Here is a 25,758-nt window from a genome sequence, read left to right as displayed (position 1 = left end):
TGCCAGGCACACTGTTTAGCACTTGACATATATTAACTCATGGCACTGTCATCCCAGCCCTACAAGGTGATTGGGACCCTATTCTTACCCCATTTTACAGATGAGGAAACTCAGGAGCAGAGGTTGAATAACGTGCCCAAGGTCACATAGCTAGGGAGTTAGAAAGCAAGAAACGAAAGCAAGAAATGCAAGGCTTGAAGAAGGTTGAAGAAAGAAGAGTGGTTTTAGCATCTCTTCTTGGCCACCAGGGCAAAGAGTTGGTGATTTTTTTTCCTGCAACTATTGCCCCCAAATCAGAGAATCATAAAATTTTGGAGCTGGATGGAAGCTCAGAGATAGTCAAGGGCAAACCTCTCATTTGAAGAGAGGAAGACACTGGGCCCAGAGCACATAAAGGACGTGGGGAAGGTTCAAGTTTGCTGGAACATAGACTTTGCTGCCCACTGCCTTCAGTCATTCCCATGGTTTTCCCTATTTGGTTAAATACCACAAACAATTTTGAAAAACTGTTTATTGTGGAGAAAGTTAAACATGCACAATAGTATAATGGACCTCAATGTCCCACTACCCAGCTTTAAACATCGTGAACCGATGGCCAATCTGGCTTCATCTATATTCCCACCTACTCCCCACCTCCCAACCCCTACTGGATAATTTTGAAGGGGACCTCAGGCATCATATATTTCATCATAAATATTGTATTTATCTCTAAACCATAAGAACTCTCTATTTTTAATATTACCTGATGCTATTACCACACCTTAAAAATAACAATATTGCTTAATATCATCAAATACTCAGTTCAAACTGCCCCATTTGCCACACACTATTTTTTTTATAGTTGGTTTGTAGAAAGCAAGTTTTGAACTTTTAACAAGTGCAAGACACTGTGGAGGACACAGGGATGGGTAAAAAACAATCCCTACCCTCGGTTCTGAACAATCAAGTACGAAATTGAAAACCTCTTGTTAAAGTGGAACAAACGTGCACATGGTACAGAGGGAAGCAGTGGAGAGATGTGCTCATTGGCTGCTGGGGTTCTAAGCCTACCTCACCACTTACTAACCAGGTGACCCTAACTAAGTCGCTTGACTTACCCGTGCCTTCTTCTCCTGGTCTGTGAGATGGGGCTACGAATAGACCTACCTCAAAGGGATGTTTGGAAAAGAAATGTGGTAATACAGGCAAACACTTAGATCAGCACATACAACACGATAATTACACAATAACCATTAGCTATTATTATTATATCCCAACATGGTTAGGATCCATTAATAAGCCTTAAGGCACTTTTAGTAGAAAGATGGATAGTTCTGGTTGTTATGCCACAAAAAATAATAATACATAATAATATTATTTTGTATTACAATAATGAAGATGATGATGCTTTTGGCCAGGATTTATTTTTTAATGTGCAAGTCAATTAAAATTAATTGACTTTAATTGTGAATTACAATTAATGTGCAAGTGTCTTTGCACTCATAGTCTCTCTGTCTTTCTCCTTCTTTCTCTTTCTCTCTCTCTCTGCTCACAGCTTCCTCCAAGCTGAGGTCAGAGGGACACCACCCCTGCAGCCACATCTCCAAAGCATTTCTTTCCTCAAGGGCCTAAGGAATAGAAGAGATCTGATTCCTAACTGAAATGGGGTAGCAGCAGAGAGGTTGCTAGAATCTCTAGGCACAGGGTAACCATCCATCCAAGATTGCTTGGTTTATGCCTGTTGTCCCTTTTCTCTCCCCAAAGTGTCCTAGTTTGGAAAATAAATTATATGATCCCTCTGCCTGTACCCAATCAAAACATCAGGCAATTTTAAAAAGCACAAGTTTTGGAGTCAACCTTCCCCCATTTATCTCCTTCCTCCCTCCCTCCATCCCCCTACTCCGCCCTGCCCTGTAAATACCCCCACCTCTACGTCACTTTAACCACCGGAGGCCGACGGACAAGCTCTGACCACAGCTACTCCTGTCACTGGGAATGGTTTACACGACTGCACCGGCGTAACAGGGCCATGCTCTCCCTGCTATCTTTTCAATTGTGAAAATAATCAATCAAGAATGAGGGGCAGCTCCCTAATCTGAGTTGCTAATTTTACGAATTGTAAATAGATTAGACAATGCTTCTCCCCTCCTCCCTCACTAATTTACAGGCAGTCTTTTTTGTGTGTTAAATACATTTTACTCCTTGTATTTACTCAACCATTTAATACTTTTAACCTTAAAGCAAGTTTTTCTTACTCCTCCAACGATATTTCTTTAACAGATCCTAAGGGAAATGTAAAAAGGCAAAAGGTCGTGGTGCTGTGAGATTCAGACAGATTTGGATTGTACAAATTTATGACAACAAAAATAATTTTTTAAAAAGAAGTTGGATTTCTCAGGGCCAAACAAATCCTGATACAATAAAAATCATGGAAAAAAGCTCCTAGATACATAATGTGTCAGTCATTCCATTTTGCAGACATGTAGTGCCTACTGCGTGCGTGGCTTTGTTTTGGACAAGCCCTTCAGTGAGACCCATAGTTGAATTATAGCACAGTTTCCTCAAAAAATGTATTATTTAGTGGACAGACTATGACAAGGTTACAAATAATTCTAATAAAAGGCAATGAAAGATATATGACTTAAGAGATGTCTGAACCATTTGCTGTGGGATTTATGGAACATGAATGTGCCTCTGAAGTGTAGAAATACTCCTAATTCTGGGAAGTAGCATGGTCTCAGACACCCTATAAGGTGTTTACTTATTTATTTATTTTTGTACAGTGCCCCAGGCTGAGGAAGTTCTCAGCACTGGTTGGGGATAATTATGACAAAGTAATCTTTGACTGTCATAGTTTAAGTAGTAAATATCTATGCCTCTAGGGTTTTTAAATTGACCCCACACACTTTCCCCATCTTTCACCGGACGTGTCCCTTCTGTTTTCTCATGTTCGTTGCTCCATCTTGGCTTTAGATTCTGTTTCCATCTCCCCTTTTCAATCATCCTCCCCCACTGACTGGATCTTCAAAATCTCCCTCTTCTGGAGCTTTCACCTCAGCCTACAAACAGCTCAAGGCTCCTCAATCTGCCCTTGACCTTTTGCCCTATCATCTCCTTAGAGCATTAAATTTCTTGAAAACTTAAGAAACAGTAAATCCTTGGATCCATCTCTTCTCTTCTAATGTATTGCTCCACCGGCTGCAGCCTGAATTCTGGCCTCACAAACTCTATGGGGATGTGTGTGTGTGTGTCTGAGTGAGAGTATGTGTTTTGTCACTAAAGACCTCTAGGTTAACTGGGGACGTGAGTTTCCCCAGTTAATTATCAGAGTACTAAGCACAGGGGCTATGGAGTCAGCCTGCCAAGGGTTCAAATCCTGGTGCAAATTTTGTGCAAGTTACTTAACTTCCTTGTGCCTCAGTTTCCCTAACTGTAAAAGGAAGAGTACCTACCTGGTAGAGTTATTATGAGGATTAAATGCGTTCGCGTATATAAAGAATTTAGAATGGTTGGGCGTTGTCAGTTCTCATTATGATTACAAACTTCAATTGATGCTCTTCTGTCCTTATCTTATGTGAGTTCCCTAGGAGACAGGATACAATTGAACACTTCTGCTTTCCTGAAAATCTCCTTTTGCCACAGCCCTCTCTGTTTTTGCCTTTCTGACCCTTGCTTATCAGGATCTTGTGTGGGATTCTCTTCTGCTTGTCCCTTAAATGTGGCTGTTTCCCTGGGTGCTGACATCAGCCCTTTGCTTTCCTTGTGGTGTACCCGCTATCTGGCGTGACCTCATCCAAACCTTGCCTGCAGCTACCTCCCTACAGCCTGGCCCTATGCTGAGCTCCAGGTCTGCATATCTAGCTTTCAAGAAGCCCATGATCACCTCAAACCCAGCAGGCCCAACTCCAAATCCTTCATCTTCCACCACAAACCTGCTTCCGTGTCTTACTGAGGGGAAGCACATTGTAGCTTATACCAGGAATCAGGGCACCATCCTGGAGTCCTTTCCACTCACCTTCCAAGGGATCAAGGCCTACTGGGTCTGCCTAACATCTCTCTCATTCATCCCCTCTCACCATGCTCACCTCCACGAACTTAATTCAGTTCATCATTGCTCCCATGGATCACTGCATTAGGCTCTTCACTATTTTCTCTTCCAGCCTCAAGTTTAGGCCCCTTTCAACTCATCCTTCACTGAGCTTCCCCACTATCTTTCCAAAATGTAAATCTTATTACATCTGGCCCCAGCATAAAGTCCTTTAGCGACTCTTCATAACTTAGAGGACGCAGTTCACGTTTCTTGGCACGAATGGCTCTTGTTTATCTCTGTGGTCTGCACTCTGCCCTTCCCGACAGGCCCCGTTTCCCTAACTGTGCTGCCCTGCTTGTGGTTCTTCAGAGTCCTGACGCTGTTTCATGCCTCCAGCCCGTTGCGTGTGTGCTTCCTACTGCCTGAACATGCTCCTCTTCCTGCTCTGCCTTCCTCTCCTCCGGGTCCCTCAGAATCTAACTGCCACCTCTTTGGGGGAGCCTTGTGAGAGCACCATATAATATGATGCAGGTGTTCACACAGCATCCTGAGCATAGCTCTGTGAGAAAATGTACGACAATTTAATCTTTGACCCCCTGACGTGTCTTTCTTCGTTCTCTGCAGATCCCATGAGGGCAGCATCGGTGTCTTGTCTGACTTCCTTCCCAGCACCTAACGTAGCACATCTGGCATATAGAAGGTGTTCAATAAACGCTGGCTGAAGGCTTGAACTAAGCATACGTTATCTTCTTCCATCCTCACAAAAGGCGAGGTGGGTATTGTCAGTATAGAGTCTACCAATAAGGATCATATATTCACTTCTCCCACTTCATGGACAAAACATTTTCAAATGGTTACCAGAAAAACAAGGACTATTAGGTAGCAAACTTGAAAAGGATTATACCCTTGGTGTAGTAATTCTACCGCTAGGAATCTATCCTAAATAAATAATCAGAGGCAGAGAAGTTTTATTTACCAAGATGTTCATCAGCAAGTAATTTATGACAGAAAAAAACTGGAAAAGAAAAGAGAAATGATTAAACATCCGGAATTATGGTACATACAGACAACTAAACATTATACTGCCATTTCATGTTATGTTTCCGAAGAATCTTTAAGGATCTGAAGTAATGCTTAAGTTATGATTAGTGAAAAAGCTGGATAGAAAACGAGCAAGTATTATAAAATCTTAAATTATATAAGAAAATAAACCTTTTAGAATAAACACGGAAAAAAGATTTGAAAGAAACACCAAAAGGAACTCTTTAGTAATTATATCTAGGGTGATTTTGTTTTGTTCTTTGTAATTTTTGGTATTTTCTAAATTTTCAACAGTAAGCATCTTTACTTTTACAATCAGAAATGTAAAACAATTTTCAAGTTAGAGATTTGGGGTGTGAGACTATAGTGAACATCTGCTCTATTTGTGCAGCATCATTTTGCCTTCTGGTGAGAGCACCTCAGATTTTCTTTGGGGACACATCCTTCTTCATTTTAGGCCTTAAGATGTGGATGAAGTGGGTACTCAGCCCTAGCTCCAGGAGTGAGCGTGTGACCAGACCTGGCCAACCATCATATTCCATCCGTCTGGCTTTGTGACTGGCTCCAAACTGGCATGTGGCTTAAGCCAAGTCACAACTTTTATAGGAGATGTTAACGAAGGCAGAGAAATTCTGCTTACATTGGTACTAATAAGCTGTCAGCCTAGAGCTGCTGAGCGCACACGAGGACAGGGAAGCAATATAGGAAAGTACAGCTGAAGGTTGGAGATGGAGAAAAATGCCTGTGTGTGTACACACACACACACACCACCTTCAAGCCCTCATGACTTTGAGTTCGTGGATCTAGGAATCTAGAACACATCATCCCTGGACTTTCCAGTTATAAGAGCCAATAAATTTTAGGTTTCTTTGTTTGCTTAAGTCAGTTTGAGCTGGGTTTCTACAAGTTGCAATTAAGAGTCCTCACTAATACAATTATGAAAACAATAAAACATATCAAGTGTAATTCATGAAAGGGTCCAGGGCTATCACAAATCAAGGGCACAGAGCTGGTGCCCTACATCCTACCTGAGATATAACACATTTCCATCATTGTAAATGTTTCTACTGGACATGATCTAAAATACAGTTCACTCCCCTAGCATTTCACTCAGAGCACCTTCTAGATGCCTCCTTCGAGCACCTGGCTGGCAGGGGCTATCATCAAAAATAGCTAATCGCCCTAAAGGCACAGGGACTGGAGGCTCTGTTGTGCCTGGCATTAAACTGTTAATTGCTGGATCTGGGGAGATTTGGGGTATCTCAAGGGAGGGTTGGAGTAAGGGGGTGATTAGGTGTTTTGGGGGAGTGGCTTTTTTCCAATCACTACAGAAAGATTTCAATATTCTACCAACCAAATTGGTGTGTACTGGCTGAACACGAGCCCTGTTAGCAGATATTACAGTTTCTTATTTGGCTATCTGTTTTCTCCCCTGGACTGTGACTCCCCCTAGACAGGGACCTTGTCCTACTGATTTTTGTAGGTCTTGTGTCCACCCAGGTGCTCAGGAGATGTTTGTTGAATGGTGAATATGAACGACAGTCTAGCATTGTATCATTCCCTATTCTAGGTTTTTTTTTTTTTCCTCTGATAGAAGTTTCCTGCCTAGAATTAAATTGCAATATGGTCTCTTTTCACTCACTCTTCTGAAGACTTGTTATCCTCTCCAATATCAGTTGATTGAAGAAGAAAATTGTAAATTTTCTCTCTTGGGCATAATGTTGATATTTTAACTCAGTGATTTTTTTCTCACTACAAAATGGATTTTAGAAATAAATCAAGATCCCAGAAACTTCTGATTGCTTTGAGTGGTAGCTTCTATCTCTGTCATCCAAAGAAAAAGATGTGGTCTGATGGCTCAGAGCACAAACAGAGACCTTTGCATTTCAGTTCTCCCACAGCTGTATGACTTGAACCATTCGCTAGGACATTGGGGTGTGGGTTCCCACACTTCACTACAAGGATTGCGGCAGGGCCCACATCTGTCTGTTAACAATGGTACTCCCAGTGCACAGCTCTTACTCATTCACAGTAGACACTTTAATGCTTGTTGAATGAATAAATTCAAAGAGAGGCAATCATACACAATGATCTAGCAGTGATAATTTTTAAGTGATTAGCTTTAAAAATCATTTTTCTTAAACCAGTTTAGGTCCTATCAACATCAAACAGGAAAGCTTTCAATGTTAAAGTGTGTGTGCGTGGAGGTGCTGGTTAATTATAAATTTTGAATACCACTTTAGAGAAGAATCTAGGTGTATCTAAATTATTTCCTCGATTTTTCCGATGGGCATCTCCCATTTATTTTCCATTCCTAAGCTCTCTGGAGGGGTGTTTTACTGGTTTGTTCGAAGACGCAGGGAAAGCTCGTCATGCTGGAGTCAGTCTTACAATCTTGGGTCTCCCCTCTATTAGCTGTGTGATCTTGGGCCACTTTAGAACTAAAATAATAAACATTATCTGCTCTACCTACCTCGAAAAGCTGTTACTGTGAGCATGAAATAATATTCAGGTTAAGGAGGAACTGTAAAACGCTACACGTTGTTACCCTGAGTAAAGCACTTCCTAGGCAGTGGAAGCTGGCTTAGGTGCAAGCCTTGCACTATTATTTCGCTCCTGGTGCAGGCGAGGGCAGCTAAAGAGGAACGCCGGGATCTCCACCCTGTAACTGTCCTCGGATAGAGGGACAGAGAAACCCTACGGGGGGGCGGGGGGGGAGGGAGTAATGCCGAGAGAGTTTAGCACAACGATTTTGGCGCAAAAGGGTTTAAAAGCTCTGGCTCCCAGAGCAAACTTCGCAAGGCGCCCCTCCCCTCTCCAAAGCCCCAGTCTCCAGAAAAGTCTCGGCAGTGGATTGTAGGACGGAGGCCACTCCGACCAATAGAAACCAAGTGTGATCTTACCGTTTAAGAAGCAGGTGGAGAAACTGAGCGGAAAGAATTACCTACGCCGCAGCTCAGCCTTTTACCCCGGTGCCAGGCGCTGCGTTTGGTCCTCCCGGACTAAGAGAAATGGAGAAGAACGTCGGGGCCCCATTCTTATCCCCCTGCCCCCCTATTCCTGTCCCTGCACCACCTCCCCACCAGCCGCGTCCAGCCTCCTCCCTCGGGAGCGTGCTCAAGGGGCAGGCGGCGGACCTTTATTGTCTGGGGAGCATCTGCCAGGTGGCGGGCCCGTGCCCTAATCTGCGCGTGGTGCCCAGACTCACAAAGCGCGCGGGCAGCACCACCCTCGTACGGGAACCGCCCCCGGCGGCCGGACCACAACACAGGGGAGGAGATGAAGGGGCTCCGGGGTCGGAAGCGGGCGACCAGGGCCGGCACGCCTTCCCCCTCCCCCTCCCCGCGGGCTCAGCCCCCCGGGATTAGCACGTCGAAAGAGCTGGGAGGGAGCGCGAATCAGGCGGGAGGGAGGGAAGGAGGGGAGGTGAGGAGGGGCGCCGAGAAGGGGCGTGGCCGGCGCGCAGGGGGAGGGCGCTGGGAGGAGGGGCTGCTGCTCGCCGCTCGCGGCTCTGGGGGCTCGGCTTTGCCGCGCTCGGTGCACTTGGGCGAGAGCAGGAACGTGGAACGGAGCTCCGATCCCAGCGCAGCCACCGCAATGAGAGGCGCTCGCGGCGCCTGGGATTTTCTCTGCGTCCTGCTTCTCCTGTTCCGCGTCCAGACAGGTGGGAGAGCGCCGCGGGCACCGGGGCCGCGCCCCCCGGCCAGCCTGGGCCCCCGAGGGGTCGAATACGCTGGTGTGGGTCGGGAGAGGGGGCTGCAGGTCGTCCAGTGCCCGCGCGTTTCAGCCTCCGGGAAGATTGGAGGCGTCGCTGGGACTTTCCTGCGCCCTGCCTTGCTCACCTGCGCGAGGAGACCGCAGCGCTGGTGGTGGGCACGCTGAGCTGGGGTCCTCCAGAAATGAGGGCAGCAAGGGGGCTTAACCATGAGCGAGGTGCAGGCTGAGGGCAGCGAGCTGCGTGCGAGTTTGGGGTTGCTTTTGTGCCGAGAGTGCGCGGGGGCACCGGCGGGCGGGTCGCCGGGTCGCACCCAGCGCGTTATCTCCGCCGTGCGAGGCGCGGCCGCTGTTTCCTTTTGTTAAAAGTTGCGCTTGTGTGACCGGCGCCCCGGAGGACCGGCCTGCAGGTTCTCAGCTGCGCCGAGGGCAAAGTTGGAGAGGCTTTTCCTTGCTCTGCGGCTGCTGCTTTGCACACCGCGGGCACTCTTTGTGCCTCGGAGCTGAGGACCGACGCGCTGCCGCCTCTGCTCGCGGCGCCACCCGTGGACGCGAGTCGGAGGCTGCGGCGTCCCCCGGTCCCCTGGTTATGCTGCGCCGGGAGCGCGCGGTGCGGCTCTGGGGCCCGACCCTGCGAACCTGGAGGTGGCGGTTACTGGGACAACTTAGGCAAGGCGTGTGGAAAGCAGCCGCTAGGTCGCAGACTTTTAGCTTTTATAAATCCCGTGCGAGAGGCTCGCCTCTCTCTGCCGCTTTCTTTCCTGCCACGCGCCTCGAAGCGGCTGGTGGCTGCGTTTGCCGCCTGCTCCCGGGGAAGGCAGGGACACTGCGCTGGAACGCCGCGGTCCCTGACCCCGGCCGCCTCCGTCGCCCGGCCAGAGTGCCTGGCCAGGCTGGCGGGGCTCTGCAAGCCCCGTGAACCAGTGTCTGCGACCTGTAATCGCAGGTCCCTGTTTTCTTTGGGAATTTGGTGGTTTGCAATACCCCTCCCACGTGATATCAATACTTAAGGGCTGCCTGAGGTGGGGGGTGGGAGATGGAGTGGAACTTTCTGCAAATCTTACTTGGGTCTTAAAGCTGTTAAGAAAATCCGGTTATATCTGCGCGGGAACTTGGGTCTTAAGGCGGCGGCGGATTTGCAGGTTCCTGGGAACCCTCAGTCAGATTCCTGCCCATTCCTCATTTTTCTCTGGGTGTCGCTGGTGCGCGAGCGAGTGCCCGTCGCCCAGCTAACCCCTGGAGCCCTGTTCTCTCCCAGGTTATTTTTTGAAAAAACCTTTACAGCTACCCTGATGGTGTAAGGATGGAAAGTGAGTCTGAACCGGAATTGAAGGGCTCCAGAGGGAGCATCGCTGTGAACTGTTGTGGGGCTCTATCGACTCCCGGTCAATTTTCTCTTAAAGTCTCAAGATGCAGCCTCCGCCTTTCTGGGCTTGGAAGGCATTGTCAGGGCTTTCCTGTGGGGGGACGAGGGGTCTTGCATCTGAACCCCTGTGAGGTAGGAGGGATCATGAGTGAGTGTCCGGATTCCGTGGCGGATTTGACCGCCTAAGCTTCAAATGACATGTTTGGTCCTTAAATCTCTATGCCTTGGCGTTTTAAATTTCAGTTAAGGTGTGTGGACCGGAGGGGAGTAGGGCGCTAGAAAGACAGACCACACAGAATATTTCCTTTTTGAAAATTAAATGAGTCAATTTCTTCCTTCTTCCTCATCATTAGCCTGCTCCATCCAATAGATTTTTGGCAAAGGAATTTTAAGGTCTGGCTCCTGGGGGGCACTATGATGCCCTTCTGGTTCTCCTTGTCTCAGCCGTTTATTGCCTGTGTGCCCTTGAGCAGGTCGCTTAAATTCTGGGGAGCCCAGTTTCCTCAAGAGGACAGTGAGGCATCTTTGGGTCCAAAATTCTCTAATTCTCTTTCAGTCTTCTGAGTGTAGATTCTGCACTTCTGAACTTTTTCCCTGATTCCTTCCTACCTCCTTGAAATTCCTCTGCCTCTTCTGGTCAGAGGGACCACTTGGTGGGATCCTACTGGTCTCCCCCTGGCTAAAGCAGGGAGGTGTGGTTAGGCTGCCCTCTCCTCAATCCACTCACGTCGCCTGCAGTTTCCCTTTGAAAGCTAGGAGGTGCCAACTCTGCAGGACCCTCCATCCCCTCCCTCCTCCCCCCTAGTATTTACAACTCCTATGCCCAGCAGGATGAACCTGCAAGGAATTGTGAATCATACCTTCTCCTTGTTCCTGCAGATGTGAGGCTGGAGTCATCCCCGGCAGCTGGACACAGGACATTCTGGATTGTTGTCCTGCTGGAAATAACATGATGGTCTTGTAAAGGGATCCCAGATAAATCATTTATCCCCATCCTGGTCTTTCCTGCTCATCCACATGTTTTTCCTTATGACTTTATAAATCACAAATGCTGTGCAATTACAACACGTCTTCTAATGTGCCTTAAATTTCACGTTACTTGTGTGTTGTACATTGTTGTTGCTCTTTAATTGGAAACTGCCAGGCCTTTGGTGGGGCCTTTACCTGACATTTCCAGTCCTCTCAACAAGTCCTGCAGGTAGATAGGACTGGTACCATCCCTACCATTTTACAGCTGGAGAACCCGGCTGAGGATGTCAGTTCCCAGAATAATCAGTGGTGAAACCTAGCTTGGCCCCATATGCCCAATTGTACATCCATTCACATGACTTACCCATTCGAAACTGTTTGATGAGGACCTATTATATACCAGGTTCTGGGAATACAAGGTGGCCAAGGTCATTACTTTCCCAATTTTGGTGAAAAAGCCCTAGAATTGCCTGTCTTATGATGTCTGAGTAAGAGTGTTCTAGTTTGAGGAAAGTCATTAAATTATAGCCCTGAGTATGAGTCCTTAGGTGTTAGCTGTCCCATTCCAGTTAGTCTCTGAGAAATGAAGATAAGCTGGCTCTAAAATGATGGTGTGAGCCAGTTGAAAATTTTCTCCATCCTCCGCTCCCCAAAATAAAAAATGGTCTTAGCATTATATACTCGTGGCATACTCGTGAAAGATAAAACCCCCGTGGTGGTAACACTGTTGGCCCTTTGCCCCGGACAGGCACGATGAGCTATCATGGCAGTTTACCATTCATAGCCTTTCTTCTCCCAAAACAAATTCTCATCAGACGTGTGCCAAGTATTTTGTGTGCTTCCCCTGGAGCACGTCTGTGTACAGATGTTGTGGTGATGGATTTTGCTGCTGTTGTTGACGGCTGCTAGAAGCTGCCCTTAGGATTTTGACTCATTTCCTCGAGTCTCTCCCAGCTGATTAAAGGAGGACATGAGGAAATGAGCTGCGGTGTTCTGAGCGGAATTCTCGAAGCTAGGCTCGGGGTAGGGACCCCTCCAAGGCAGTCATCCAGGCGGCAGCAGCGTTTTCTCCAAAATGAACTTAGTTGAACAGTCAACAAGCTAGGATGTGGGAAGTGCTTTATTTTGCTGCATTCGTGTGTGGTAACTTTTGAAAAAAGGGATTGAAAGACATTTGAAAGAATCTTAAATATGCAGAATTTCATGTGCAGTTTCTATAACTTGAATAGATATTTTCATGGCTGCAAAGCCAGAGTAAAGAGGGCCTTCAAGGGAGTTATTAGAGGCAAAAGTTTGAATCTAGAGCAAATCCAGTGTAAGTCTTTGTTCAGAGTCGGCGGGCCTTGTGAGTAAGCCTGGCTTCACAGCTCTGATTAGTGACATTTTGGACATGAGACAGCCCATCTTTTGACTTCAGACTCTTAATGAGTAAAGAGAAGTTGCAAGCTGACAGTCCATAGACGTGTTTTGTTTGGTCCACATGATGCTTTTTTAGAAAGCATGGAGGCAATATTTAGAAATTGGGAGAATTTATATTAAGACCTGGGTTTCTCTGTCCTTTTTTTATTTTTTATTTTTTTTAGGAAGATTATCCCTGAGCTAACATCTGCTGCCAATCCTCCTCTTCTTTTGCTGAGGAAGACTGGCCCTGACCTTACATCCGTGCCCATCTTCCTCTACTTTATATGTAGAACACCTGCCACAGCATGGCTTGCCAGGTGGTGCCATGTCGGCACCTGGGATCCAAACCAGCAAACCCCGGGCTGCTGAAGCTGAACGTGAGCACTTAACTGCTGCGCCACGGGGCCGGCCCCTCTGTTCTCTTGAAGCATTGAATTACTGCCCTTTTGGATGGGACCTGTGCTCTTCAGGTTGCTCTGGGCAATACTGCGCTCCATTGCCAGCCTGTAGACATTTGGGCATTTATCCTCGGGCCCTGGTGAGCACAGGTGTGACCACAGAGGTACCCAGTAGAAGGGGCACAGGCCCAAGGAGTGAAGACAGCCTTGTTCTAGTCTCCTGGCTCCATGGCTGACAGCTTTGTTGTGTTGGAGCAAGTTGCTTAACCTTGCTGAGCTTCACTTTTTCATCCTAGTTTTAGCTGTGTGACTTTGGGAAAATTACTTGACCTCGCTGTGCCGGTAAATGTGTTGCTACATATACAGTTTTTAGAATGGCGTTGCCTGGCACACTCATAGTACAAGCTTAGTACATGTCAGCTATAATTATTATCTGTAAATAGGAATTATTATCCCTAAAATGGGAATAATGCCTACTGTAATATGATTACCCTAAAGATTAGAAAGACATTCTTGTAGAGATGCTTGGCATAGGGTCTGGGGTGGGAGAGGCACCTAATAATGAGTAAACTCCACAAGAACGTAGAATTTGACTATTTCTCTTTATAATCCTTGCGTGACGATACCAATAAGTACTAACATGACAGCTTTAAAAAGGAAATCAATTTTAATTTTTGTCCTGAGTTTTATGTAGCTTTTGACATAACAGTTGGGAATCACTATCTTAGAGATTGAACAGACCTTGGACTTTTTTTTCCCCTGGGGGAAAAAAACCTAGAAGATTCCTCCAACGCTAACATTCAGACCTGCTCATTTTTCCATTCATCTTGTGCTTAGGCTTCCTGCTTACATTTGGCTCTGACGCTTGTCAGATATCTTCCAGCGCATGCCTTTCTGACAGCTAGGTTTTCAACACTTTTGCAAACTGTAAAGTTTGAGCTCAATTGTCATTCCGGGCATGTGGCATCGGAGGTAAGAACTCGGGTTGTGAAATTGACGACCTGGGTCTTAGCCAGTTTGGCCACTTGCCAGCGGTGTGATCTGGGATGAGACCCTTGCCTCCTTTATTTCCTCATCTGTGGAATGGGGGTGATGGCGTAGGGCTACTGCGAGGACTAAATGAGGTGATGCTTGGAGCTGCCTGGCGTGGGGACCCTCACAGGAAGAGCACGGGGACTCCACCATCAGGCTGACTTTATGTTCCGCTTTCAGCTTTCTCTTAGAACAAAAAAAATTGAAAATGATTTAAAGCAAGATTATGTAGAGGGCTTTTTTTGGGTATTAAGATGAAGTTTATACAGTTAATGTGTAGTTTTTAAAAGTCTCCAGTTAGTGGTAATGCATACTTCTTTCTCTGGTTCTTTGTTTAAACTTAGTTGGCTTTCCACCAAAGGGGGCACAGATTTCTGAATAAAAGTTGAGAAGGGGAAGGGTCTGTAAATGGCCATTTTTTCAGGGTGAAGAAGTAAGTGTAGGGGGCCATGAACTCTGTTACCTTCAAGGTCAAGGTCAAGGTCAAGGTCAAGTGGCTTTGAAAGCACCCTGAGAGAGAGCAACTTCTCCGTGACTGCCTTCCCTGGGCGAGAGGCCCCCAGCTGACCTTGTGCATTAGCAGTTCTCCCGTCTCCAGCACTTGCACCACGCTTTGAACATAAGAAATGCTCAGGAAACATTTCAGATTCAGTTTGACAAAGGTTTCTCAACCTTGCAGGGACCACAGGTATCCGCTGGGGTCGGCTGGGGACCCGGTAAGTGCACAGCCACCGATTCAGTGGAATTTGGTGTCCTAAGAGGCGCAAAGTGCTTGCAGAGGTTTCAAAGGCGAGAGGAATTTACTCTTAATGGGCAGGCAATAGAGACCCGGTGTCAGTAAAAGTGTGCATGTGGGAGGTAATATTTGAGATGAATTTCTGCATCTTAAAAGGGCAGAGAGTGTAGTTGAGGCTTCAGTTGGAAAAATCTACAGAAACAGGGAGCAAGACGTGAATTAAGATCTCCTTTGAGGATTGTCAGATCTTTCCATTGCTGTGGTGGCTGGGGGTAGAAAATTGGAGGGAAGAGCCTGGAAAGAGGGGCTCTTTGATTAGCCTCAAGGAGCATTGGAGCCAGGGTGTATTCTGTGTTGCATTGGGTCCAGATTCTGAAAACAGCTTTGAAGTCAAGGCCAAGGTGGACTTGACCCGGTGGTGGCCCTCTGGGCTTTGCCTGCTGGCCCAGGGCTGCTTGCTCCATCCTTCTGTCCAGTTAAGCACGCTCTCCAGCCCCCTTGGAAAACTCAGACACCCACTTGCTGTGGATGGCCAAGACTAAGGGAGGGGTTGTGTGTGTGTTTAAATTTTAGTAAAATACACACAACATAAAATTTACCGTTTTAACCATAGTTAGATGCACAATTCAGTGGTGTTAAGTACATTCACGTTGTTGTGCAACCCATGTCCAGAATCCTTTCCATCTTGCAAAACTGAAACTCTATACCCATTAAACGCTAACTCCCTTTTCCGCTCTGCCCCCAGCCCCTGGCAACCACCATTCTACTTTTCTGTCTCTATGAATTTGACTACTCTGGGGACCTCATATAAGTGGAATCATAAGGTATTTGTCCTATTATGACTCATTTATTGTACTTAGCATACTGTCCTCAAGGTTCATCCATGTTGCAGCGTATGTCAGAATTTCCTTCCTTTTTTTTCTTTTTTCTTTTTCTTTTTTTTTTGGTGAGGAAGATTGTCCCTGAGCTAACATCTGTGGCGATCTTCCTCTATTTTGTCTGTGGGACGCTGCCACAGCATGACTTGATAAGCGACATGTGAGTCCACACCCAGGATCCAAACCGGTGAACCCTGGGGTGCTGAAGCAGAGCACACAAACTTAACCACTACGCCACCCAACTGGCCCAAGAATTTCCATCCTTTTTAAGGAAGGAAATGCATGTATATGTATGTGTATGTGTGTACCACACTTGGATTACCCATTCTTCCATCAGTGGATACTTGGGTTGCTTCCTGCCTTTGGCTGTTATGAATAATGCTGCTGTGAACATGGCATAGCATATCTAAGGGTGAGTTTCTGACGGGCTTGTTTTGGGATGGTTAATCTATGGCCGAGAGCCGTGTTGGTGGGGAGCTGGACAGAGGGATGATCAGTTAGACTCTTTAGATGGCATGTGGATGAAGGAGTGAGGGCCTGGATGTTAGGGTACGTGTTCTGGAAAGAAAAGAGTGCACCCAAGAGACATAAGGAAGATAAAGGTGGAGACTTAATTCTCTTAGCAAATTCACGGGCACGTTGGACCTGTCAGGCACTGATGAGATTGAGAGGACAGGGAGCAGGAGTTAGCATGGGTGCAGGTAACTGGGAGAACTGGTGGTTCTGTGGAATTAATGGAAATCAAGCCAAGAAGAGGAGCAGCCCGTGTGAGGGAGGGAATAGGATATTGGACTCCACTGTGTCTGTTCATTGATTATTTTCAGGGTGCATTTACTTGAAACTCAATTTCCCAGACCTGATGGTAGATACAAATGAAAGTCTTCTTAGGGTCAGGTCCATCTAAGAAACACAGCTAAAGCCCAAAGGTCACTCGACATCCTCTATAATATTTTAGAATTTGGGGATTATAAAGAATTGTGGGTTGTGTATCAGTCATATAATGAAATGTAATTGTTCATGAAAAGAAATAAATAGCAGAAAAATAATCTTGCATGTATTCTCTGTATTAGGCCATTTTTAAAGTAAGTTTATTGGTTTCCTCAGAGAATGAAATGGACATTTTGGGTATAGAAGAGAACGTAGCGATGATCAAAGCTTTGGGAAATAGGCCCTTTGAAAGCAACTTAAAGAAATTGGATTTATTAAGCCTGGAGAAGATAAGGTGAAGGAAGATCAGTGAATGACAGTCTTCAAATATTTGTAGTATGTGAGTGAAGAATGAGACAAAATGAGAGGAGTTTAAATTGCCCCAGAAGGAAACTGAGATTTTTTTTTTCGTGAAAATTCTTTAATTGGAAGAGTTGGAAAAGACTATTGCATTCCCAGAGCTGGTTATAGGGTCTTCGCTGCAGGTATGAGGAAAGCCAAATAATTGTCATTTTGAAATGGTTAGGTCATGCCCACCTCAATTGGTTCCATGACCCTCTGAGGGTCTGAAATCTTTTCTAAATAAAATAACCAGCCGTTTTTCTTTCTTCACTGCCTTGGCAGTGGGGTAGGGTGTTTTTCATAAATTCTGGGTAGACTTGAACATGATCCACTACTCTCTTCACGGTTTTTGTGTATACTGAAAATAGCCAGTAAAGAACCCACAGCCTAAAACTGGGTTATTGATCTGTTGGGGTGGGCGACCTAACCACAGAATGAAGTGTGCAGTGTGATAGCTTAAGCTGAGTGCCAAAATAAGAAAAACAAAAGGAAGTTCGAGGTCTAGAGAAATCCATAATCGATCATAATTAGCCCTAACCTAAGAATGGTTGTGCTCTGTGATCACCCAACTGACTGGTAATTTTGAGATACGGCCAGCCTTGCTGCATGTGGGCTGAAAGATCTGTAAGGGCGAAGGAAGGTCTTTTCCCTTGACTACTCAAGGGTAAATCATTCACGCTGTGGTTTACCCACCACCCTGATGACTTCCCTTCCCACCTGTCCTTTTCCTTTGGTCATTTCATGGTCATGGGTCAATGGCAACATTAGATTGGCCAGCGGTCTTGTAGGGGAAGGTGGTAGAAATGAAATTGCAATTCACCAGCTTCTAGTTGATTATACCATTTCACCTGTCATGTCAAAATCTATGATGATGTCCGAGACGTGATTCCTGCCTTTAAGGAGCCAAGGATCTATGGGAAGATAAGTGCTGGGTAGATGCTAATGTAATAAGATCTGTAATAGGATTTAAATAACAGTCTTGGTCCAGAAGCCAGGAGCCATAATCATTTACCATTGGGTTGGAGGAATGGGCATCGCTTCTTGAGTAGAATGGCTGATTCAGAGGAAGATCTGGGACCTGAGTTAAATCTTGAAGAGTGGGACAGGAATTGGTCAAGGGGTGAACAGCGAAAGCAAAGGGTTACAGTCACCCAAAGACTCCCATAGAAGAGTCTGTGGAGACTAGCAGAAGATGGGATAGGATCATTTTTAGGGCACCTGGATTTCTGTTCTTCAGTAATTGCAGTATTCCCTACAATGCCATATATGGTGAGATTTTTGTAAGTTTGATCTGATCAAGTAGTTGCTTATTCAGAGCAATAACTTTAAGAAATGGAAAAGTAAAGACCTCACTTTTACATGTATCACGTATATTGCATGTACATTGCAAATCCAGAGTAGATTCCGGCACAGGTACTTTGGGTTGTTTTTAAGTCCAGGGCTTATTACCCTCCCCCACCTTCCTCCCCCATCACCCCCAGCCAAAATCACAGATTTTATAGACTCGACATCTGATAGTGGCAATAGATGATCTTTGATTCTTTGCTTATTAGCAGATTTTAAATATTTAGTAAAATGGTAAGCTGGGTATGTAGCAGACTGCATACATTCATTTGTTAAAAAACAAACAAACCAGCAACAAGCAAAACCCCCAAGCCTTGATAAGGGTCCTGGGTGGCTTAGGACATCTTGAGATTCTGCTCTGGGTTCCCAGTCCTGCATTAGAAGGTAATTAGAAGGTAATTAGGGCCACTGGTTCCTGCCCTCCCCCAAGCAGTGAGCCTCGGGGAGGGGGGAGGCGGTGGCTGTTTGTGGGAGGCAGAAGCCTGTTCCTTACGGAAAAGGTATGAGTGATGGCACTTGCCAGGGAATGCCTTGTTCTTGACCAAGTGGAAAAAAATAATAGAGAAAATGAAAAGAGGAGAAACTATTACTCCTTTTCCTGTATCTTTAAGTTCTTTAGTGAGGCAAAACATCTGGCTTCATTTGGGTTTACCCCAGGTGACTCAGGTTATTTCAAAGGGTGTTATAAAATTCTTCAGTACAATCCCAGACTGCTAGTCATTTAAATATAATGGCCTATGTAGATTCAGAAGAGTTGCTTGGCAGAGTTAGAACAAAGGAATTGTTATCACAAAGAACTTTGGAAATTATTTGGTGTATCATTTTATTGCAAGGAAGTATTTATAGAAAGACATCTAATGTAGATTTGACTTCTGGGGAAAACATTTACTGGCGATTTTAGAAGTGTGAAAGGTGGCTGGTGGCATGGGCTCTTATCCTACGTGGTTAGTGCATGTTTAAAAGAAAACAAGGCTATGTTTTAGAATAAAAAATTGTGAATTATTCTGCTTGGAAAGACTATGAGTACTTTTAAAGTAATACAATTTTTTAGCTTGTAAAATGTTTTAAATGGGTTTCCATCCTAATTTTCACAATGTAGATTTCTTTTTTAATGGCTGGAGTGGAGTGAATGTACCTTGGAAAGAAGTGGCCTGGTGAAACCTCATGGACTGGTCTTTAGGCTTTTTGTTGTCATTAAACCAAAATTCTTTTTTTTTTTTAAGTTTATTTATTTATTTTTTGAGGAAGATTAGCCCTGAGCTAACATCTGCTGCCAATCCTCCTCTTTTTTTTGCTGAGGAAGACTGGCCCTGAGCTAACATCCATGCCCATCTTCCTCTACTTTATGTGTGGCACGCCTGCCACAGCATGGCTTGCCAAGCAGTGCACTGTCCGCACTCGGGATCCGAACCGGTGAACCCCTGGGCTGCTGAATCGGAACGTGTGAACTCAACTGCTGTCCCACCAGGCCAGCCCCAAACCAAAATTCTTAATCCAAAATATGTCATTAGAATCACCACTTGAAAACGGTTAATTGGGATGTTTAAATGTTTTTCTACTTATTTTAGTATAGTCAGTATATTTACTGCAGAGAAATAGTAGACAAGTTTCTAGCTCAACCAAAATGCATCACTTTCATAAAAAAGCACCCCCCTCTCCTGCTTTTTAAAATAAACTAGCATATGTGGAAGGGTTTATGAATTTTTTAGTAGGTCTGAATGTGTAGCCTAATTTACATTTGAGCATTTTCAAGGAATATTATTTAAAAGGATCACCTTAGTTTCAGAACTGCCTTCTAAAGGGAGGCTGGCTAGGAGAGAGGATGCCCAACGAGCCAACGTGGCGGGTGGCGTGCTATCGGGTGAGGAAAACCCAAAGCAGAGGGCAGTGGGCTCTGCTCTCCATAGGGAAACCTGGCACGCAACTCTGGCCTCAAACTGTGATGCTTAAGATTTACAGCTTCATTCCCTTGGGCCCTTCTGATGTCTTTTAATACCAGGAATTCATAGATTTTTCCACAGGTACTATTGAGGTGTTGGGACTGTAGCAGTGAACATACCAGACAAGAATCCTTGTCCTCTTGGGGCTTATGTTCTAGTGAATTCTTTTTCTTTCAGGAGCCCAGGCCCACACTAGCCCAGGAAGAAAGTCTAGGGTCTCTCATAGAAAGCGGCTTAATTTAGATTTATTTCAGTTCCGTATTATGGTCAATTAAGGAAGGAAGCAGAGAAAGGCAAGGTCTCTCAGAGGGTCAGGTGGCGGGGGTGGGGGGAATGACTGGGTTCACAGGGAAGAGGGGTGAGAGGAGGCAAACCAGGAGAACAGGGAAAGGAGAGAGATGGGGGCGGGGACAGGGCTAGGGGTTCACTCAGGAGGAGCTCTCTAAGAGGTTTGTCACTTGAGTCCTGTCTGCCACCGGTCCTGCCCTGGAAGGGCTGAACACTCATGGTGGTTCCAGCTTTTTCCTGCTCCGGTCCTTGTGGCTTCAGAGCCGCCAGCCTCTTGAGCAGGTGTCCTGATGCAGGCCTTGCCGAAGAGCATTGAATAAGTGTGTGCAGTGCTGGGCAACACAGACAGGTGTCTTCATTTTCAGGACCTCCCGGAGCCTTTAATGTGCCAGAGTGCGTTGTCAGCCTGTAGGTTTGGAACCGTTTTTCTCAGAAGATACCAGAATGCTTTTTCACAGCTGAGAGAGATGCTTTAGGGGTCCAGGCTGAATGCTCTTCAGCGGGTCTCCAAGGATGGGCAGTTCTGCACCTCCTTTGCAGATTCTTTCCTCTTTTTCTTGTTAAAATCTGACCGTCTTTGGTTTGAATAATAACTATATCCCACAGATGGCACTTTGTGTCTGACAGAGCGCCACTTAGCCACTGTCAGTCATACTGCGCATCTCGCTTCAACTCTGCTGTTGCTGTGTGAGGGGACATCAGGTTGACTTCCTGATTTGTTGCATTTTAGCCTTAGGGTGGCCTTGCAGAGGTCCCTAAAGTGGTCAGCTCTCCACTTTCAAATCAGGGAGTTCCCAAAATGAGAATTGACACTGCTGAATTACTCAGGACTGGGAAGTTCCTTTTCTGTCAATTCTTGGGCATGGAGTAGGACTTTTGCTGCCCTGGGTATTGTTAATGTTGATCCTCAGGAAGGAATCCAAGGTAAAGACTGTTTAGGGGGGCTGGCCCCATGGCTGCATGGTTAAGTTTGTGCACTTTGCTTCTGCGGCCTGGGGTTCGCCAGTTCGTATCCTGGGTGTAGACCTACTCACTGCTCATCAAGCCATGCTGTGGCGGTGTCCCACATAGAACTAGAATGACCTACAACTAGGATATACAACTATGTACTGGGGCTTGCGGAGAAAAAAAAAGAGGAAGATTGACAACAGATGTTAGCTCAGGGCCGATCTTCCTCACCAAAAAGCATCCCTTAAAAACAAAAACTGTCTAGGGGCAGAAAGTGGTACTCTCTGGAGTTATGGGCAAGCAGGCATCCCCAGTGACCACAGCTTTGGTGGAAGGCATCTAGGAGAATTCCAAGGTGCTTGGTAGGATGTCAGTTAACAGTTTGGATGGAACTACCAGCTTCAGGTACAAGCATGAGTACTTGAATAATTATGACATCAGTTGCTTTCAATGTACTTGCTCTGGGCTTGACAAAAGACTCTAGTGTTTCTAAGCCAGAGAATTCTTTTTATCCAGTGTAATCATCATTGGTTAGCACCTATTGTTTTGGGTGAGACCTTCAGGCCTACATTTCAATAGACCTTGTTTAAGGTTGCTATCAGTTGACTAGGGAAGGGTAAAAAAAAATAAATAAATAAGGGGCCTATGACTTCTAGGCCATACCCTGGGTTGTTTGAAAACCTATTAGCAGCCATTTTATTTCAAGATGAAGGAACTGAACCTTACATTAACATTAAAAAATATATATATTTTATTATGGGACTATTTCATACATAGATAATGATGTAATGAACTTTCACATATCCATCATCCAGCTTCACGAGTTGGACCAACAACCAGTCTTTCTGCCTTACCTCTGTCTGTTTCATCCTCCCCTTATTTTGAAGCGTATCTCAAGCATGACAATTTCATCTGTAAATGTTTTCAGTATGGAACTCTGAAATACAGATTCCCTTCCCTAAACATAGTGATAATGCCAGTGTCGCAGCCTTTCAAATCAGTAGCATTCCAAGTCGTTGAGTATCCAGTATTCACATTTCCCCTATTGAAAGTAAATATAAAAATATACGCAAATATATAAATATTTGATAGAATCCAAACAAGATCCACCTGTTGCAATTGGTTGATGTTGCCTTTAAGTCATTTCTTATTTATAGCTTCTATTGCCTTATTTTTGTTGAAGAAACTGAGTATTTGCAGTTTTTCAGTCTGAATTCTGCTTTCCTGTGGTGGTGTTTAAACATGTTCTCTGTATTTCCTATAAATTGGCGATTTGGAGGTTTGATCATATTCGGGTTTTTTTTTTTTAACAATACTACTTAATACATGGTGTGTTCTTCTACTATTCTACTTTCCCCCTTTTTTGGTATACCTTTGGATACTTGCAAAGATTTGCATGTTTTTGTTCTGACGGTTGCCTAAATACTGATAGGTTTATATAATACCCTTGGTTTTGCTCTTTCTGGGGGGCTAATTTCTACTGGTTTCCTACTGTGAGTAATATTTAAATTAGCTGGTACCTGTTCTTTCCTCCTTTTTCTCTGCCTAGCTTGGAATTTGAAGCAATATCCTTTTGCTCCCAGTTACTATCTATAAGGCAATCAGTGAACATATTTTTTCAGATGCTCCTCCCTCCCCTAATTTTTTAATAGCTGTACTTTATCAGAATACGCAGCAATCAAATACTCTACTGTCTCCTTTGTTATCACCATTTAGTCTTAGTTCTACAAGTAAACATATGTTTATTGCTTGCCACTAGTCCGTATGTCCTGCCTTTCCTGACATTTTGGTTTTCGGAAGCTCCTCCTCTAGATAGACGCCTCAGGAAGCGCTCATGGGAAGTGTTTCCTGAATTGTATGTTTACAACAGCTTGTCTGTGGCCTTTATGCTTAAAAGTCAGGTTGGCTGTTAGAAAATCCTTGGCCCATCTCTTCTTTGCTCGAGTTTCTTTAATATTTTACTGTATCATCTTTTGCCATAAAGTCTTATCAAAGTCTGCTGATAATCTGATTTTCTTTCCCTCATGTTTAACTTGGCCTGTTTGCCTAGATACCCAAAGGGATTTTTCTACCTTTTTTCTTTTTTTTTTTGAGGAAGATCAGCCCTGAGCTAACATCTGTTGCCAATCCTCGTCATTTTGCTGAGGAAGACTGGCCCTGAGCTAACATCCGTGCCCATTTTCCTCTACTTTATATGTGGGACGCCTACCACAGCATGGCCTGCCAAGCGGTGCCATGTCCACACCTGGGATCCGAACTGGCAGAACCCGGGCCGCTGAGAAGCGGAACGTGCAAACTTAACCATTGTGCCACTGGGCCGGCCCCAACCTTTTTTCTTTTAAGTCCAGTAGTTATCTAGTGTCGGCTGCTCTGGGTTGGTTTTTCCAGGGATGTGATACACCAATTTAATATGTAATTTCAAGTGTCCTTTTTTTTTCCCAGCAAAGTTTTCTTGTCATATAGCTTTTGCTGTTTGTTTATTCTTCTTTGTTGGCTTTAGGAATTCCCATTATGTGTATGTTAGATCTTCTTTGCCCATCTTTTATATCAATCACCTTCTCTTGAATCTTTTTAATGACTTAGTAATTTGTTTGAATTGAGAAGTTTTCCTCCTTTCCATCTTCTAGTTCTTTAAGGTACTATTCATTTTATTTACTCTTATGTTCTTTTTATTTCTCCTTTTTTTTTTTTTTGAGGAAGATTAGCCCTGAGCTAACTGCTGCCAACCTCCTCTTTTTGCTGAGGAAGACTGGCCCTGGGCAAACATCTGTGCCCATCTTCCTCTACTTTGTATGTGAGATGCCTGCCACAGCATGGCTTGCCTAGTGGTACCATGTCCTTACCTGGGATCCGAACCAGTGAACCCTGAGCTGCCGAAGTGGAACCTGCACACTTAACTGCTGTGCCACTGGGCTGGCCCCTCCTTCATTGCTGAAATGATTTTTTTCTTTTACTTCTAGTTCTTTACTTCTATTTTTAAATCTTCATATTCTCTAATCAACTCATTTTTGAGTTTTTAAAATTCTAATTTATGGTTCTCTTTACACCTTGTTTTATTTAATCTTTTTAGCTCCTTTTGAATTATTAGGTTATAGTTTTCATAAGTTTTATGTCTTTCTGGCATGATTTTATTGTCTATCTTAAGAATGTCATTCTGACCTTATTTTTTCTTTTCTTGTCTTTTTTTTGTGAGGAAGATTCACCCCGAGCTAACGTCTGTGCCAGTCTTCCTCCACTTTGTATGTGGGATGCCTCCACAGCATGGCTGATGCATGGAGGAGGGCTGAACCTGGGATCCGAACCCACAAACCCGGGCTTCCCGAAGCAGAGCATGCAGAACTTTTAACCACTTGGCCACGGGGCCCCCCTCCCCTGATTTTTTCTTTAAATAACAATTTGGAATTCAACTGCAGTTCTTTCCTCTTGTTCACTATGAGTTTTCCTGTACTTTTAGTAGGGCCAGTATAGATTTCTAGCTCCACAGTTCTAGAGTACCCACTTACGTTGTTTTCATGAAGTGATAAAAATATGGGCTCTGCTTTTCTATGTCCCAAGATCGGACTTTTTTTTTTTTGTCCCTGTTCCCACCCCCTACCTGTCTGAACCTTCTTTTTCCTTTGCCCATATTTTCTCATCTTAAATTCATCCCCAGCAGTTTCTCCTCAATATGGGGCTTTGTCCCAGTTTGTTAGTTTATGGGGATCAGATCTCCCCCACCCTAGAACATTCTAGCACCTTAGACATACGTGGGTCACAACCCCTTCTGCACTCACTGGTGAAGTCGGAACCTGCAGAATCCTCTGCCAGTTTCTGTGGGTGTCTCAGAATGGCCCTCTGAGCTCTCCAGTGGGTACCTAACAGCACTTTTTGAAGCTGCCGGTCTGTTAGTTCGTCCCCACCTCCTGAGATTTAGGGTTCATGGGATACTTTAACACCTGGTTTAGTGCAGATGTTGCCAGTGGGTTTTGGTTCTGCTCTCTGTCTTTTTTTATGATGGGGCAGCAGTGGAGTTGGGGATATTCAATAATTATGCTGCCACTGCAGCAGCCACCACCATCTTGCCAGAATCTATATATACTTTTCACCAACTGAATCAGGACCAAAGTAGCAAATTCTTGAAACGTTAAATCACTGGTAGCTGCTTTTAAAAATAATTTTCTTCTGTGGCTGGCCCGGTGGTGCAGCAGTTAAGTGCGCACATTCTGCTTCGGTGGCCCGGGGTTCGCCGGTTCAGATGCTGGGTGTAGACCTATGCACCCCTTGGCCAGCCATACTGTGGTAGGCGTCCCACATATAAACTAGAGGAAGATGGGCACAGATATTAGCTCAGGGCCAGTCTTCCTCAGCAAAAAAGAGGAAGATTGGCGGCAGATTTTAGCTCAGGGCTAATCTTCCTCAAAAAATAAAAAAAAGGTTTTCTTCCAA

At 45.0% G+C, this 25,758-nt stretch overlaps 1 protein-coding gene across 4 annotated transcripts in view; it reads left to right on the top strand.

Annotated features, from left to right (window-relative positions):
- Positions 1–8,572: 8,572 nt before the first annotated feature.
- LOC124232991 (mast/stem cell growth factor receptor Kit) overlaps positions 8,573–25,758 on the top strand; it is an 81,283-nt gene continuing 64,097 nt past the window's right edge. For all 4 annotated transcript variants that reach the window (XM_046649987.1, XM_046649984.1, XM_046649986.1 and 1 more), the window contains exon 1: positions 8,573–8,714. In XM_046649987.1, the coding sequence (XP_046505943.1) occupies positions 8,648–8,714 (67 nt within the window). In that variant the 5' untranslated portion in view covers positions 8,573–8,647. The remainder of the gene's footprint in view (positions 8,715–25,758) is intronic.

This window comes from Equus quagga, unplaced genomic scaffold (assembly GCF_021613505.1).
Source record: "Equus quagga isolate Etosha38 unplaced genomic scaffold, UCLA_HA_Equagga_1.0 146_RagTag, whole genome shotgun sequence".
Lineage (NCBI taxonomy): Eukaryota > Metazoa > Chordata > Mammalia > Perissodactyla > Equidae > Equus > Equus quagga.
This window is presented reverse-complemented; position numbering and strand designations above follow the sequence as displayed.